This window comes from Gopherus flavomarginatus, chromosome 8 (assembly GCF_025201925.1).
Source record: "Gopherus flavomarginatus isolate rGopFla2 chromosome 8, rGopFla2.mat.asm, whole genome shotgun sequence".
Taxonomy (NCBI): Eukaryota; Metazoa; Chordata; order Testudines; family Testudinidae; genus Gopherus; species Gopherus flavomarginatus.
In genome coordinates, this window is record NC_066624.1 from 114,615,361 (window position 1) to 114,632,726 (window position 17,366).

A 17,366-nucleotide genomic window follows, 5' to 3' on the forward strand; every position below is an offset into this window, starting at 1 on the left:
TTAAAGAACCAGTACCATTCAGGGATGAGTAATACACAGACACATACTGAAATGCAAAAAGTTAGTTTGGGGAAAAAAAGCAATTTTAAAGTAGTTAAAATACAGAAAAGACAAAAGGGGGGAGATGTGATGGGAAGCTTAAACTGCCTGACATGTAGTCACTCGGCGGCACTGTGTGAAGCGTCCAGCCACACATCCTGGCCATGTTGGAGGCAGGCTACACTTTGTGTGCAGAAAAGTTTAGTGTTGTGGCTGTGCCCATTGTGCTGCTATTCCTGTGTGACTAACCTAGTACAGCTATGTCCCCCGCCCATGGGAAACTGGCCCTCCCTCCCTCCTTGCTGCAGTGGCTCACCACAGACTGCTTTCACTGGAGTTGACTTTGCTCTGCCCTGCCGGCTTGTGTCTTCACAGCGCAGCCCTGGCCACCTCCTCTGCTCGGAGGATGCTTCAGTGCTTGGGGGCCAGCTGCAGAGAAAACCTTCTCCTCCACGCGGGCAAGTCTCTTTCTTCTTTCTTTCAGTTCTCTCCTCTCTCCTGGGATAGGAAAGTGCCCGTTCAGTCCTGACATGGATCATGATGTGGGTCAGGCCAGTCACAGCAAGGCCCATATGGCATGGGGTCATGTCATGGGGCAGGCAAGTCTCAGCGATGCCCTTGTGGGGTCATGTCATGGGATGGGCAGGGCGTGAGGAGGCCTGTGGAGTGTCGCGGGGTGGGGATGCTCTGGCGGGGGGTGCAGCATCGTGAGGTGGGAAGGACACAGGGAGGTCCTTGTAGCATGGTGTCATGATGTGGGGCAGAGGAAGGCCTGTGAAGTAAAGTGTGACTGGGTAGTGTGGGCAGATCATGGGGAGATCCGGGGAGCATCACTAGGCAAGGCGGGTGGGTCACCAGGAGGCCTGTGGAGAGCGGTGTCACAGGGTGGGACAGGTGGAGGTCACCAGGAGGCCCGTAGAGTGTGGTGTCACTGGGTGGGACGGGGGGGCATGGGTATCACCAGGTGGGCCGTGCAGTGCGGCATTGCAAGGCGGGACGTGGGGAGGTCACCATGAGGCCTGTGGAGTGTGGTGTTGCAGGGTGGGACGAGGACGGGGTGTCATCAGGTGGCCCATGGAGTGCGGTGTCAGCGGGCGGGACAGGGGAGGTGTCACCAGGAGGCCTATGGAGTGCGCTGCCACAGGGCGGGACGGTGGGGGGTGACCAGGAGGCCCGTGGAGTGGAGTGTCACCAGGCAGGATGTGGGGGGTCACCAGGAGGCCCGTGGAATGCGGTATCACTGGGTCGGATGGGGGGAGAGGTCACCAGGAGGCCTGTGGAGAGCGGTGTCACAGGGTGGGACAGGCGGAGGTCACCAGGAAGCCCGTGAAGTACAGTGTCAGCAGGCAGGACGGGGGGGGGGGTCACCAGGAGGCCTGTGGAGTGTGGTGTCAGCAGGCAGGACTGGGGGGGTCACCAGGAGGCCCACAGAGTGTGGTATCACCGGGTGGGACGGGGGGGGCATGGGCATCACCAGGTGGGCCGTGCAGTGCGACATTGCAAGGCGGGACGTGGGGAGGTCACCATGAGGCCTGTGGAGTGTGGTGTTGCAGGGTGGGATGAGGAGGGGGTGTCACCAGGAGGCCCATGGAGTGCGGCGTTACCGGGCGGGATGGCGGGGGTGTCACCAGGTGGCCCATGGAGTGCGGTGTCAGCGGGCGGGACGGGAGGGGTGTCACCAGGAGGCCTATGGAGTGTGCTGCCACAGGGCGGGACGGTGGGGGGTGACCAGGAGGCCCGTGGAGTGGAGTGTCACCAGGCAGGATGTGGGGGGTCACCAGGAGGCCCGTGGAATGCGGTATCACTGGGTCGGATGGGGGGAGAGGTCACCAGGTGGCCTGTGGAGTGAGGCGTTGCAGGGTGGGATGGGGATCACCATGAGGCCTGTGGAGTGCGGTGTCGCAGGGCAGGACGGGGGCATGGGTGTCACCAGGTGGGCCATGGAGTGCGGCACTGCAGGGCGGGATGGGGGGAGGTCACCATGAGGCCCGTGGAGCACAGCGTCACGGGGCAGGCGAGGTGTGAGGAGGCCTGGGTGGTTGTGGGGAGTTTTATTGGGAGTAGCCCAGGAATCTGCGCTGCTTCCACGATGCCATGGGAGACCTAGAGGATTGACTCTTCACATGGCTCCAGCACCAGGTCTGACACAGGATGTTTCCATTCCTACTGGAATCGGATTACTAGTGACAATTTAGTCCAAATTAGCTCCTTAGCCCAAAGCCCATTACCAGGGAGTTTTCACACATGCTGCCCATTCGCTGTGCAGCATTAATGCAGATTCAGAAGAAATGCTGAAGACCAGCATCTTACTACAGAAGGGCCTGACCTCAGGGGGTGCCAAGAGCTCCCAACTTCCACCAGTGTCGAACAGGTCCCACATCCTTGTTCACCTGCTTTCTGCCCAGGCTGGTATTATCTATGGGGCTCCATTCACCATTCCTGTACCATCCCCTCCCTGCTGCCTCACACTGAAGTCAAGAGGCTACTCTGCCATATCCCTGTTGTTTGAGGAACTCATAGAAGAGCTGCAATTTAAAACAGCTGTGCCCATTTGTCCCAGCAGGACAATCTGGAGCTCAGCCTGTAAAACAGAACTGGAGAGGAAGTGTTTAATGACTTGGGCCCCGCTAACTACCATGGGGCCAAAATGCACCTCGGGAGCTGTGAGAAGTAGCAGACACGGGTATGGCTCCTTTGGAATGTGACCCCGCCGCCTTCCATTGCTGAAGGGGCAGCAGAGACCTTTCAGGGACCATAAGGTTTCTAAAAAGTGACAGCCTGAGGGAAACAAGAATTAAAATCCTGTGCTCTGATAAAGCAACCAACAGCAAGCCACAGAACAGACAGGTGATAGTGATGCTTCCATATGACCTGTCCTCCAAGGATCCCAAATCGCTTTACAAGGATGGGTGATTATTATTACATTCTTTGTGCATATGGGAAACTGAGTCACGGAGTGGTAGTGTAACTTGCTCAAGGTCATACGGCAAGCCTGTGATATCACTGGGCATCGACCCCATGTTTCCAGCTCTAACCACTAGACAACCAGTGGACCACAGCCCCAAGGGGTCACAAAAGGCAAGCAAGGGACATGGGCTGGGAATGTTGCAAGGTGTTGAAAAATTTATAACAATCTAAAGCAAAAAAAACTTGCTGCCCTAATCCCGGCAAGGTCAAGCATTCACTCTCAACATCTAGAAACGCATCCATCTGTAAGTTCTGTAGGTTTAGTATTGTTGTCAGTGAGACATTTTTTATTTTTACTTTTATAGTAAGTTTAAGGAATGGTGCGGGTGATGAAAATAATTTTTTACTTTAAATGAGGCATCGCCAGCCTAAAAGACTGAGAAACCCTGCACTAGATCACTCTGCCTCCTAGGCCAATACCAGTTGGGGTCAGGTTTTAACTTGTGACCAAGAGGTGAAACTTCCTTGCTTCTGAAAATTACCAGACTAGTCATATAGAACTCCAGATAGTCAGGCTGACTGTGAGGTCAATTTAGTTCATTTATTTGCCCTCAAATGCTCTCTCTGCTCTCCACTGGTGTGCCAATCTCCTGAAATAGTCCTCCCTGTAAACATTCGACTCCACATTTGCTCCATCCTTCCACCTGCTGTTCCCATCTCAAGCCCAAGCATGCTGCGGTGAAACGTGACGCAGCAGCGAAGGGCCAGCTCAAAGCACCGCATGACGCTAGTAATAGAGGATTTACAGAGCCTTTGGATGGAAATTTTCATACAATGGCAGTTGCTCAACAGGACTTTCTTCTGCCAGGTTATGAAGTATGTCAGCTGAGGTGTCTTGCCTGGCCAACTTTCCTTTCTGGTGCAATGACCAAACGTAACCTTCACTGACACTAGGCAGCCGGGTGGGTCATGTTTGAGCTGTACTGCGGTGGTTTCTGGGAGTACAGCTGTGGTCTCCAGCCATCCAAACACCTGGATACACTGACCACCTTCAAACATTTCCTAGTCAGCTTTAAATTATCTTAAAGGAACACAGAAAAGTAAAAAAAAATATATTAAAAATCCTGCATTTTGTTTAATCTCTTATTAGTAAAATCTTCAGTTGTTATATCAAAACCTGAATTGACTTGGCTCTCTCAGTTGCTCCTTTTTAAATTTTCCTCTAGGCTTGGCCCATGGAAATAAATAGGCATGTCACTCCCCAGGCCTCCTGCACTGGGGCTACTCCAGGGGACTGTTTGGAAGATGAAGTCAGAGCAGAAAGGAGCTGCGTGCCTTTCTGGGAGCATGCTGCTCTGGTGCTCCATACTCTGTACTCACTGCCAGTGATCGTAGAGCGTTTGGGAGCCAGCTTCCTGAGACCCCCATATGTGCCCAGGGGATACCACCATAGGAGCAGACTCTGTGGGTGCTCCAGGGCTGGAGCACCCATGGAAAAAAAATAGTGGGTGCTCAGCACCCACCAATCAACTGTTCGGGGAGCCCCACCGACCAGCTGTTTGGCAGCAGGCAGTGGGAGATGGGGCAGAAAGAGGCAGAGTGAGGGTGGGGCCTTGGGGAAGGGGCAGAGTAGGGGTGGGGCCTCAGATGGGAACGGAGGTGGAGCACCCACCTGGAAAGAAGAAAGTCAGTGCCTGTGGATACCACTACAGCTACAATTGTTGGAGACACTTAAGCTAACCACAGCCCTGATTTAAAGCCGGGGGGGGTGGGGGGGACAGAACGGGAGAGGAGATGGGCCTGCTGGAAGCACATTTGCCCTGAATTGTCTGAAGCTCTGGAAGTCTCTCCCTGCCTTATTTTTCATACATCCCAAATATGCTAGATGGCCTCTCCTCCCAACCAAGCAGAGTTCACAAGAGCTTTGGCCACTGCCCAAGAACTTACAGTCTACACTGATATGGCAGAACAAGCGAGTAGGACAATGATAATATCGCTAGCTACCTCACTATCCACCTTCAAATCCCCTCAGCGCCCCACTTCGCTAGGGGGCCTACAAAAAACATGACATGGGTTAGACTGCTGGTGTGCAGAGCTCACTGCCTGTCATGCCAAGCAATATTCTTTCATCATATACTTGTCCTCCTCCATCTGTCTGTATCCAACTGTTGTCATTTGTCTTATACTAAGGCTGCAAGCTTCTTGGGGTAGGGGCTGTCACTTTGTTCTGTTTTTGTACGCCTAGTGCAATGGGGTTCTGGTCCATGACTAGGACTCCTGGGCACCACAGTAACACAAATAAATATCCGTTTCAACACACAACGGTATAAGCACTGAAGCAGTTCAGTTATTGTGTGTCATGTTACAATATCATGAGTGGTTAATAAGTCCAATTCCTGAGCAACAGCAAAAAAAATTCTCTTATCAGCATGCATTTGACTTTGACTTTTGCTCTTAAGATGTGTGATGCTGAAGACATTCCCATCTGATTGTGTATGGGGATGTACTGCCTTGGTGCTAGAAAGTATGATCAAGCAGCAGAGAGGAGACTATACCAAAAGTGTTGGTGCTTAAACACATTCCTGTTTGACACCACTGCAGATTTCAAAGCTGTCAGATTGATTTTTATCTTTCCATGATGGCATGAAGGCTATAGTGCAGTGTAATGGTGATCAGACTGAGGAGGACTGGGGCCCAGCCAATCCTCTCTAGCAGTCGGAAAAGGCCCTTCCCGCTGATCAGTTCAAAGCCCTTGTAAGATTTATGAAGTCCATGTAGAGAGATTTTCCTTGTTCTTGACACTTTTCTTGCAGTTGACTCAGTCTCAAGACCATGTCGATAGCTGATCTGTCAGCACAGAAGCCTCACTGAGTCTCTGGATATACACGTTCCGCAAGAACTTGCAGTCTTTGGAGAATGACCCGCACAAATGCCTTGCCCACAACATTAAAGAGAGAGATTCCTTTGCAGCTGCTGCAATCACTCCAATCTCCTTTGGTTTTGTCCAACATTATGATGTTGGTGTCCTTCATGTCTTGCGGTTCCCCTCCTGCCCTCTGGCAGGAAAGCAAGACGTTATGTTTAAACATATGCACCATCTGATGTGACCAGTTACCTCTGACCTGAGCCTTCCCAAACCAGTTACCTCTGAGATGGCCTAAGCCTGATGAGTCATCCCTGAGACCAGGGCCGGTGCAAGGATGTTTCGCGCCCTAGGTGAAACTTCCACCTTGCGCCCTCCACCCTCCCCGCGGTCCCGCTCTGAGGCACCTCCCCACGCAGCAGCTCCTCCCCCTCCACCCTGAGATGGCCCCCTTGCGGCAGCTGTCCACCCCCCACCCTCTGCCCTGAGGCACCCCCCTACCCCAGCTCACCCCTGCTCCACGCACAAGCACCCCGAGCATGCCATTGCTGCTTCACTTCTCCCATCTCCCAGGCTTGCAGCGCCAATCAGCTTAGGCGCCGCAAGCCTAGGAGATGGGAGAAGTGAATCAGCTACGGTGTGCTCGGGGAGGAGGTGGGGCAGGAGTGAGCTGGGGCGGGCAGTTCCCCTGTGTGCCGCCCCCACCCCCTTACTTGCTGCAGGCGGCCCTCCCCACATCCCCCTGCCCCAGCTCCCTCTGCCTAAATGTCGGTGGCAACCAGGGTGGCCAAAGAGCTGGCCACCAAGGTCGCTGTCGAAGAAAATGGCACCCCCCCAAATCCCAGTGCCATAGGCAACCGCCTAGGTCGCCTAAATGATTGCACTGGCCCTGCCTGAGACAGTGTGATGAGTCATCAGAAGCAATTACCTGCAGCTCTCATGATAGGCCCCATGCATCCAACCCGGGTTCAGCCAATCCACAGGTGAGGACCCACCCAGCTGATCCCAAGACAGGCATACAGGCTCCTAAGGGAAGCAGAGTCTCCAGTCTGCTCAACACCACCACCAGGCCAGGAACACACCCATTGCCTAGTAATCCTGACAGACTGCTTCTACTCTACCCAGCCCTGCTGCAGCCTGCTCCTGCCTTTGCCTGCTTCCATGCTAGCCAGTCCCTGTTCCAGCTCCTGCCTCAGCTGGCTGCCCAGCAAGTCTGACGTTTACAGTCATAATTCATAATAATAATGTTGTTCTATGGTAAATACTTATAAAACTGTGTTTCCTCTAGTGTGGGCTCCGAAAAAAAAAATCTGCTATTAGACACCAAGGAAAAAAATAACTGATACTTGGAAATGTTGGAGTAAATGTTAAATTCTTGGTTGGAGACCAGCACAAATAAAACTTAAAAAAAAAAAAATTGCAAAAAAAAAAATCTGACACCTGTTCTCCTTTCTTCTGTACTTCAGATGGAATTTCATCTTTTCATGTAGCTAAGAAGTAGGCAACCTATGGCACGCGTGCCAAAGGCGGCACGCAAGCTGATTTTCAGTGGCACTCACACTGCCAGGTCCTGGCCAAGGATCCAGGAGGGCTCTGCATTTTTATTTAATTTTAAATGAATCTTCTTAAACATTTTAAAAACCTTATTTACTTTATATACAACAATAGTTTAGTTATATATTATAGACTTATAGAAAGAGACTGTCTTAAAACATTAAAATGTATTACTGGCACGTGAAACCTTAAATCAGAGTGAATAAATGAAGACTCGGCACACCACTTCTGAAAGGTTGCCGACCCGATGTAGCCATTCCTGGTGCTAGCAGGCAACTGACTTTACAGACTCATTTACAGACGGTTCTATATCAAGATCTTTGGTAATCTGAAGATCTCATTTATAGCTGCTTCAGAAACAGTGCTTTAACATGAACAGAGTTCCTGGGAGTGCTCCACCTGGCATTGCATCTATTTGCTTCTGTCGATGATGTCTCCAATAAGAGATTTGGGTGGGGCAGTTTTCTTGGCTGAAGGACCTATTGATTTGATAGTCTGTTAGGGCTTTTCCACGGCCAGCTGATTGACTCGCAATGCTGAGCAAGAAATGTTGAAGTTTAAGCAGAGAAAATGTTTAATTTGCATTTTTTTTAAAAATGCAGACACATTTTCATTGATACAGACTTTAAATCAGCATGTTAATATCCCTTTAAAATATGCCCTTCACAACCTCTAACAGAGTTAACTTAATGTAGTACTCACCGCCAGCAAACAGCCAGCAAAGACAGTGAATCCATGTGCATGCAGCTGCTTTGCCAAGGCGTGTCCAAACCCTTTGTCACAGCCTGTTATTAGCACTGCCTTCCCATCAACCTGTGCAGGGGAAGCCAACAGTTTAGAGGGAGTGGATACACTCTGTGAGAGCAGGAGCTATTACAATGCTGCAGAACCCTATTAAAATTACAGTACATAGGAACGGTGCAGCCCCGCGAGCAGGCTTAGCACACGTCAATAGTATTTTAGTAGAGATATTGGCTACACCATATGTTAACAAGCCCTAAATTGCTCTGAAGTTGTCCAGATTCTACCCCGCCCCTTGCACTGCCATTTACACTCATGCACAATGAGTGTGAGACATTACCAGACAAAATCCTCTATAGTTATATCATTGGCACCATTTCACATCCCCTGTGCACAGCCATAAATGACACCACTAGCTGCAAGGCACAATGGGCATGACTCTGCTGTCACATGATTTTACACCAGACTAACTGCATTGGATTTCTCCTGGTTTACACCAGTGTAAATGAGATCAGAATGTGGGCACTTTTGTCCAGAAATGCCATGAGCTCTTGAAAATGCAACGTACAACCCATCTCATAAAACATGCTTCCATTTTAACAAGAAAAACAGATTATTTATGCTACAATGACACTGACAACAGTTCCCTTTTTAAAAAGTAAATCAACATAGACAGAAAAAGGCAGCAAAATTTCAGACACCAGCAATAAGAGATGACACCAAAATTTCACAAAACATATTCAAACTCATCTAGTAGGCTGAACACAGCAGTTGGGAGGAGCACTGGACTGGGACTTGGGAAACCTGGGGTCTATTCACAGCCCTGCCTCTGCCCTGCTGGGTGACCTTGGACAAGTTACTGCACTGCTGTGCCTCAGTTTCCCCACCTGAAAAAATGGGTATAATGCTACTTATGTTGCTTGAGCTTGATGGATGAAAAAATGCTATATAAGAGCTAGGTGGTATTGTTATTGCTCCCCATCAGGATGGACACAAACGTTGCTGATGTCTTGCGGCCCACCAGCCGATTACCCTGATGGGTCGCATGCCGAAGGTTGCTGAGCCGTGCTCTACCATATCCCCCCCAGTCGCCTCTTTTCCAAGATGAAAAGTCCCAGTCTTATTAATCTCTCCTCATATGGTAGCCGTTCCATACCCCTAATCATTTTTGTTGCCCTTTTCTGCACCTTTTCCAATTCTAATGTCACACAGTAACCCAGAAGTCCTTAAAAGACACAATCTTGCGCTCTAACTCCTAACACATACTCCCTTCCGTCTGACTGAACTCGCCGTCTCCTATTCTGTTCATCATGGTACCTTCAGTTATGTGAAACAATTAAATTTTAAAGTTTAAGTGAGCCAGCAACACTAAACTGTGTGCCCTGTGTTTATGGCTGTAATGGTCTGTAGCTCTCCAAACCGAAGCTAGGGCTGTATAATATGGTGTTTGTACAGGCTCCCTTGAGGCACTATCTTTCAGGCGATGATGCTATACAATAAAAAAGGGTAAGAGGAAGCAATAAGGAACTTAGGTCTAAAATGTCTTTGGGGAGTGGCTGACAACCCAATATTCCCTGTGTTATGCCACAAGAGACAGCTTCTGGAATAAGAGCCCTACACTAGGGCAACCTGTCCAGCTGTCCCTTCCAGATAACATGGGGCTGATTGCTCATTCTCCTATTTTGTTGGTTTTTGCTGATGTATGTAGCAATAATAAGGAAAGAAGTTTAATATGGAAGAACTACAGTATAATAAGGATCAGATCATTGACAGAAGGCAGAGCAGAAACTGATAAGGGAATGAATAACATCCCCTCCTTTACCCACTGGAGGTGTTGTTGCTTTTACAAGCTCATTTACAGACTTAATGATCCTAAATTTAAGCTGTGCTTGAAGCAAGTTGCAGGCACAAACCATGATATGAAGGACAAAAGGGAAATGAGAATTTAAATATACGAGGCTTGATTCTGTTCTCACTGGCACTGAGTCAGGCCCAGCATGAACCAGGCTGTGGAAACTTATCATGGCCATCTCTACTCACCTCCAGCACTACACTGCTGCCCTCGCCCTCTCCCTCTCCGGGGTCAGAATGGCTCATCCCTCTCCCTGCTGTATGTCAGCTCTGTTCCAGAAAGTTCAGGAACCGAACAGAGACTGGCCAGTTCTTGTCACTTCCAGGGCTATTCTGGAGCCAGGCAAGAGGGAGCAAAACGAGCCACAACTAATTGTAATCAGGTCCCCTATCAGCCAATCTTACCAGGGCACAGATCAGCTGAGTGAAACAAACGCCGATCCATAGAAAGGGGAGTGGACTCTATCAGTTTGAGATTCATTAGCTCAACAGTTTTTAGAACTGGGCAACTGTTTTGCATCCTCCAGTAACAAAATAAGCAAGAAATGAAACAAAGTAAATGAAAGCACTTTAATGAACCCCTCTTAACTATGTCTGCCTCTGGGGAAAATCTAAGGAATATATTTAACATATAAACCTTGCCAATAGCATTTACTATTATCTTACTTGCCAGTAATGAAATGATTGGCAGCAGAGGAGCTGCTTGTATGCAGCAGCTGCAGAACTGGGTCCCAGGAGTCACTTTAGCTGGTGCCCTGTTCCTTGGGGAGGAGCCAGTGATCTCATGATCCCATCGCTAGCTTTGTTATCCTCTGGCACGTAGCTGGTGGGTACATTATCCAAGGGCAAGAGGGCTGCCTGGCCTGCAAGGACTGTGGGCAGTCTCCATCCCTAAAGAACTCCACTATACTGAAGGGGGATAAACTGCCCTGCTCTGTGAGGGGCAGGCTAAATTAGACCTAATAGATCTTTTCCATCCCCAGTTCCTACAATTCTGTAAGGCAGTGGCTCTCAGCCAGGGATATGTGTATCCCTGGGGGTAAGCAGAGCTCTCCAGGGGGCACATCACCTCATCTAGATATCTGCCTAGTTTTACAACAGGCTACATAAAAAGCACTAGCAAAGTAGGTATAAATTAAAATTTCATACAATGGTGCGTTTATACTGCTCTGTACACTGAAATGTAAGTACAATATTTATATTCCAATTGCTTTATTTTATAATTATATGGTAAAAATGAGAAAGCCAGGAATACTTCACTAATAATGTGCTGTGACACTTTTGTATTATGATGTCTGATTTTGTAAGCAAGTATATTTTAAGTGAGGTGAAACGTGGGGTACGCAAGACATATCAGACTCCTCAAAGGAGTACATTAGTCTGGAAAGATTGACAGCCACTGCTGTAAGGGACACTCCTCAGCCTATGATGTAACAAACTAAACTGCTGCCTAGTTAATGAGACACAGAAAGAGAGACCATTGTACTTCACATGGCAGGTTCTATTCTCCTCTCGTCTCCGGATAGGCTCACCTTCATTCTACTTTGGGATCTCTGCTGTGAGATGAACAGATCTGGGCCAGGCTCAGTGACACTGGTAGGGCATGTGCCTGCATCCAGCTGGGAGAACAGATCTGTGAAGGTGGACTGCTAATAGCACCAATAAACCCATTGAGAGGGGGCATCTGTGGTAAAGCTCTAGGCTGGGATTCAGGACGTTCAATGCATGGCTCTGCCACAGATTCCCTGTGTGACCTGCGGCTAATCACTTAGTGGCTCTGTGCCTCAGTTTCCTCCATCTAAAATGGAGACAGTAGCACGGTCTGGCCTCACAGGATGCCATGAGCATAATAAATACATTAATAACTGTAAGGTATTTGGATACTACTGTGATATATAAGTACTTAGACGTGCTACACACACATCTCCCATATAGAGGTGTGGCTGTGCAAATGTACACCTTTCAAAATATATCACTGTGTACATGCCATGTTCCTGCTCTTTATTCTGTCTCCTAGAAAGACTGCTTAGAAGATATTCAAATGATCACCCAAGCAGCACCCCTCAACATTTGAAAATCAGGTTAACTGAGGCCTTGTCTACACTACAGGGGAAATCTGACCTAAGCTACGCAATTTGAGTTATATGAATAGTGTAACACAAATCGACATCGTTTAGATCTATTTACCGCAGGGTCCACACTATGCGATATTGACGGGAGATGCTCTCCCGTCGACACCCTACTCTTCTCGATCCAGTGGAGTACAGGAGTTGACCGGAGAGCGATTGGCTGTCGATTTAATGGGTCTTCACTAAACCCACTAAACTGACCACCAATGCATCGATCGCCTCTCATTGATCCCCCAGTAAGTGTAGACAAGCCCTGAATGCTTGCAAACATGAAGGTCCCACAGCCCTGAGAAGAGCAGGCAGATGCAGCATGGTTGGCAGGCAGCTCAGGAATGGTAAGCAGGCCACAGCCCTGACACCGAGTTGCTGGAATGACGTCAGGCAAATCACTTAGCCTCTCCATGCCTCAGTTTGTCCTTCTGTGAAATGGAGATATTACTAGTTAGCTGCCACTCAAAGGATGGTGAGGCTTCTTTCACCAATATTTGTACAGTGATTGGAGACAGCAGGTGTTATAGACTAACCAGCATATAGGTAACTCACCCCACATAGTTGTGCCAGCGCACCTTGGAGCTACTGACATGCTGGAAAACAGAACTTTTGGCTTTGTGATGGCTTTGGTGGGATGACTCAGTTACATCACACATGCTAGCTCACTAGTCTATATGCACAGTACTGTTATATCTAGATGATATTTTCCACAAAGGCAAGTTGTGTGTCTAATTACACTACAATAAATATTCACTTAAACCTGCACCCACATCAACACATTTACAGTTTACTTATTTTTCTCAAAAAAGGGTCTGATTTTCTTTAAAATAATTTGTACAATTTCCACACATGCTCAAAATTAGACCCTATGATTGCAACAGAGGCAAAGTTAAGCAAAGTAGATGGATAACCTCAGCCTTTCCAGATAATTTGAGAACCCGCATACACTTGTCTAGACTTTTTCCTATTCCCTCTCTCGCTGTCATTTGTTTTTCAAGGTCCCATCCCCTGTAAACCCATCCTTGGCACCCTCCTTATTATCTGGTGCAGCGTGGATTCATTTTAAGTTCAAAACAAGCAGTTACAATACTGAACTTTGTCTGTTCCAACAACAAACCCTTAATTTCACACTGCTTTACCAGGCACTTAAGGGCTTCCATCCTAGTAATGGAACCGTTTCAAATGCTGAGGCAACTTCACAAAATATGAACCAATCTGGATTATAACTACTGAGAGAAGATCCAGAGTCTGGCAACATTTCTCTGCTGAATGCCGAGCCCCCCCTCTGAGTTGCTGATTGTTCTAATGTTCTTGATAATATGAATTAGCAAGTAACAGGGCGGTGCTGCTTTGAGAAATTTCTGTGTAAAAAGAATCTCTTTTTGCTTAGGCAGTCTGCTCCCTTTGTAGGGGTCCTGGAACAATATGTATAGTGGGGAGGGGGCGGCAAAGAGCCATTGAACCAATTGTAAACCACTTCAAGCCAAGGGGTGCGGCAGAACCCCCAGAACGCCTAGTTCTAGCACCCATGTCTCTTTGTGTATTCAGCCATATGTACGGATCTCAGTGACACAAATCAGATTTACTCCTCTTGGCCGTGGCTATAGAACATGGGCGGGGTTCTCCTCCTAGGGACTTTGCACACATTGCATGAAAATGCAGTGAGAATGGGAGTCTGTGGACTCCTGGCAGCAAAGGCAGAGGGGACTATTTTATACATTTTCTGACAAGTTCAGTATGTAAAAGTGGCGGGTCTTTAGTTTTGTAAAAACATAAGTGTGTTTCTCTTCACTGAGGAACACAGGAATCGCCAACCTCGATCAGACCTGAGTTCCATCTAAGCCAATATCCTACCTCTGACAGGGGCCTGCACCCCACGTTGCAGAGAAAGGTGTAAGAACCCCACAGAATGCCCCCAACATTATGGCTTATCCTGATCTCTAATAATTAGAGTCAGTCTTAAGCTCTGAAGCGTGAGGTTTGATATCCCTTCTGCAGGATTTTTATCACTAATTATAAGTCTAAATATTTCTTGACATCCATATAAATGCGCAGTCCCTTTTTGAATCTTAAATTCTTGGTCTCAATGACTTCTTAGGGCAATGAGTTCCACCTTTAATCATGTTGTGTGAAAAAGTGTTTCATTTTATCAGTTTTGATTTTCACACCATTCCATTTCATTGAATGTCCCCTTGTACTTCTGCTATGAGACAGGGAAAACAGAAGTTCCTGATCTTTCTTCTTTAGACAACTCATCATTCTACATACTTTTTATCATGCCCCTTCTTACTCATCTCCTTTCTAGCAGTCACAGTCTTTTCAATCTCTCTTTGTACCAGAGTTTTTCCAGACTCTGGACTGTTCTTGTTGCCCTTCTCTGAACCCACTTGAGTTCTGCACTATCCCTTCTGAAATGGGGTGGCCAGTTCTAGGCACAGTCCTCCAGCTGAGGACACACCCTTGACTTAAATAAAGGCATTAAAATCGTCTCCATATTATTCAGCATCCCACTCTTCATGCATCCGAACATCTTGTTTGATTTTCGGCAATAGCTGCATAGTGAGAAGTCTTCATTGAGCTACCCATAATTATGCCCAAGTCCCTTACTCTGCATTGCCCTGCCTAGGTTTCTCCTTCTGCTCAAGTCCCCTTAAGCACTCCACATCACAGTCCCATGGTAATTAAAACTCTTCCTCTCTGAGGTCCATTTTATTTAGTCTTTACACACATTGGCCTTTCAGGCCCCAACCCCAGGTCAATGTTTTCTGAGGCTTCTGCCATGCGTAGCACTCCTAACCCCACCTAGCTGGAGTCATAGGCTCCCACTCAAGCTTCTTTCTGCAGTGACTACCCCAGGGCACTTGTCCTTTCCTCCCTCATCTCCCCAGGCTTGGCCTGAGTTAATCACATGACCTCAGCCATCTGAGGAAGTGAGCTGATCTTGTCACAGGTTAGACTGGCCCCGTTTTCCCTTAAAGGGGCCAGCCAAGTTGAGACAGTTTATTTAGAACCATGTGAGTGGCAGGAGTAATTTTTTCCCTCCAATTTCCATTACTTTGCTTTTGTAAACATTAGAATTCATTTGCCATTCTGTTGCCCACTCACCTAGCTTGTTTAGGTCTCTGAAGTTCCTCAGAGTCGTCTCTTATCCTAAGTAACTTTGAGTCATCTGCAAATTTTGCTCTCTCTACTCACCCTTCCCAGATCTTTAATATATTAAACAATGCTGGACTAAGTGACCTGCACCCCAAGGCCACACAAGAAGTCTGTGGCAAAGCAGGACTTGAACCCACAGTTCCCAAGTCATAGGCTAGTGTTCTGGATCATCCACCTCCCCTTACTTTCAACTGCCTCCAGTTAAGACAGCCTCTGGAGATAGCAGTGAGGTACAGATGACTACCGTCTCCCAGGCTGTTTTTGGGGAAGACAGCCACCTCCACTGGGCTCTACAGTTTAAACCAAAGACATTTCATTTCAAAAGTATAAAGTGGGACATCAGCAATTCTGTGCCAGTTGCTAGGTTTACTTTTTTCTTCTACCAATTTCTAATATTAAAGTACTGCAAAAAAAAATTTAAAAAAATCAATTTTTTCACTATTTTCACGAGTCTGTTAAGTAAAATCAAGGTCTCACTTATGAGTGAGAGCATTCAGTTTTGCAGCACCTCAGTTATCATGCAAACTTTTCCCACTTATTACAAGAGTTGACAGACTTCAAAAAAATTCTTCCAAATATCGATGCTTCAGGTACATCAGTTCTTCCATAACTACATAAGAACACAAGAACAGCCATACTGGGTCAAACCAATAGTCCTCTAGTCCAGTATCCTGTCTTCTGACAGGACCTCTATCATTTCCCCCAAGTAGTCTCTTTTCCAAGCTTAACAGTCCCCGTCTTTTTTATTCTCTTCTCATATGGAAGCTGTTCCATACCCCTAATCATTTTTGTTTTTCTTCTCTGAACTTTTTCCAATTCTAATATAGCTTTTGAAGACAAGGTGACCACAACTGCACCAGTATTCGAGGTGTGGACTTACATAAGAGCAGTATTATATTCTGTCTTTTATTATCTATGCCTTTCCCATTGGTTACTAACATCGTTAGCTTTTTTGACTGCCACTGCACATTGTACAGATGTTTTCAGACAACTATCCACAATAACTCCAAGATCTCCTTGTTGAGTGGTAGCAGCTAATTTAGATCCCATCATTTTGTATGTATAGTTGGGATTATGTTTTCCAATGTGCATTTCTGTGCCTTTATCAACACTGAATTTCATCAGCCATTTTGTTGCCCAATCACCCAGTTTAGTGAGATCCTTTTGTAACTCCTCTCAGTCAGCTTCGGGCTTAACTATCTTGAGTAATTTAGCATTATCCGCAAACTTTGCCACCTTACTATTTAACTTAAGTGTCCCATATTCATAATGTCCACAATAGTATTTCTGCTGAATCTTCTTTATTCCAAGCAACTGCCAGATCGGATCTGGTATCTATGTTATGTGTGTACTTATTTTTACCCACATACACCTTAAATTGGTGTATGCTGAGGGTGAGAACCTGGGTTCAAAGGGATAGTTCATCTTGTAATGCTATCTGTTTGAATCCAGCCAATGAATCTCTATAATAACTAACAGACAGGCTTTGCTGGTTAAATTGCACATGAGAAGTTCCCAACTAAACCACTAGAGATGAAGTCTCGGCCACAAGGAAGCAAATGGGCATTTTGCCATTGATTCAGAGGGACCAGGATTTCAGCCTAGGAGCCTGATCCTCTTCTGACTTACCCCAGTTTGGACCAGCTGTTAAGCATGAGAGAGCAATTCAGGCTTCTGTGCTTATCTAGTCCTTGGTCTGTCTGCTGAAGATAGTAGTTTCACTAACTCAGGGCAATTGAGGTGGTGGGTTTTGTGGACCCTGAACTGAGATCACCGAATTCCTTCCCCCACAGGCACCACACAGTGCAAATATGGACTCAACATGGGAACAAGTTCACACACCCATCTCATGGGCCTGGTTCTCTAATATCTCATTCATATAGTTCTGTGAAACTCAGGAAGCAACAAAGGAAAACAGTCCTTGCATAGGCTCAGTTTTCATCAGTTCTACTCTCCTAGTGGGTGGAAGACATCAGGCACCAGGTAGAAGTATATACTGTAATTAACTGGGCTAGTTCATATTAGCATCATCTCCAAAAACAGGGGGGCAGATCTCTACTCGGTGGGATTTCAAAGCCCTCTTTTGGGACATACGGTTCCGCTCTCCATGATTAACCACTTCCTGAGCTAGCTGC

General features: G+C 47.2%; 2 protein-coding genes across 2 annotated transcripts in view; both read right to left on the bottom strand.

Moving 5' to 3' along the window:
* Window positions 1–17,366, bottom strand: part of LOC127056288 (very long-chain specific acyl-CoA dehydrogenase, mitochondrial-like) — a 215,433-nt gene that overhangs the window by 92,802 nt on the left and 105,265 nt on the right. The window lies entirely within an intron of this gene.
* The window catches only part of LOC127056224 (D-beta-hydroxybutyrate dehydrogenase, mitochondrial-like), a 47,062-nt gene that overhangs the window by 24,924 nt on the left and 4,772 nt on the right, over window positions 1–17,366 (bottom strand). The window contains exon 2 of the mRNA XM_050963740.1: window positions 8,066–8,176. Coding sequence (XP_050819697.1) covers window positions 8,066–8,176 — 111 coding nt within the window. The remainder of the gene's footprint in view (window positions 1–8,065; window positions 8,177–17,366) is intronic.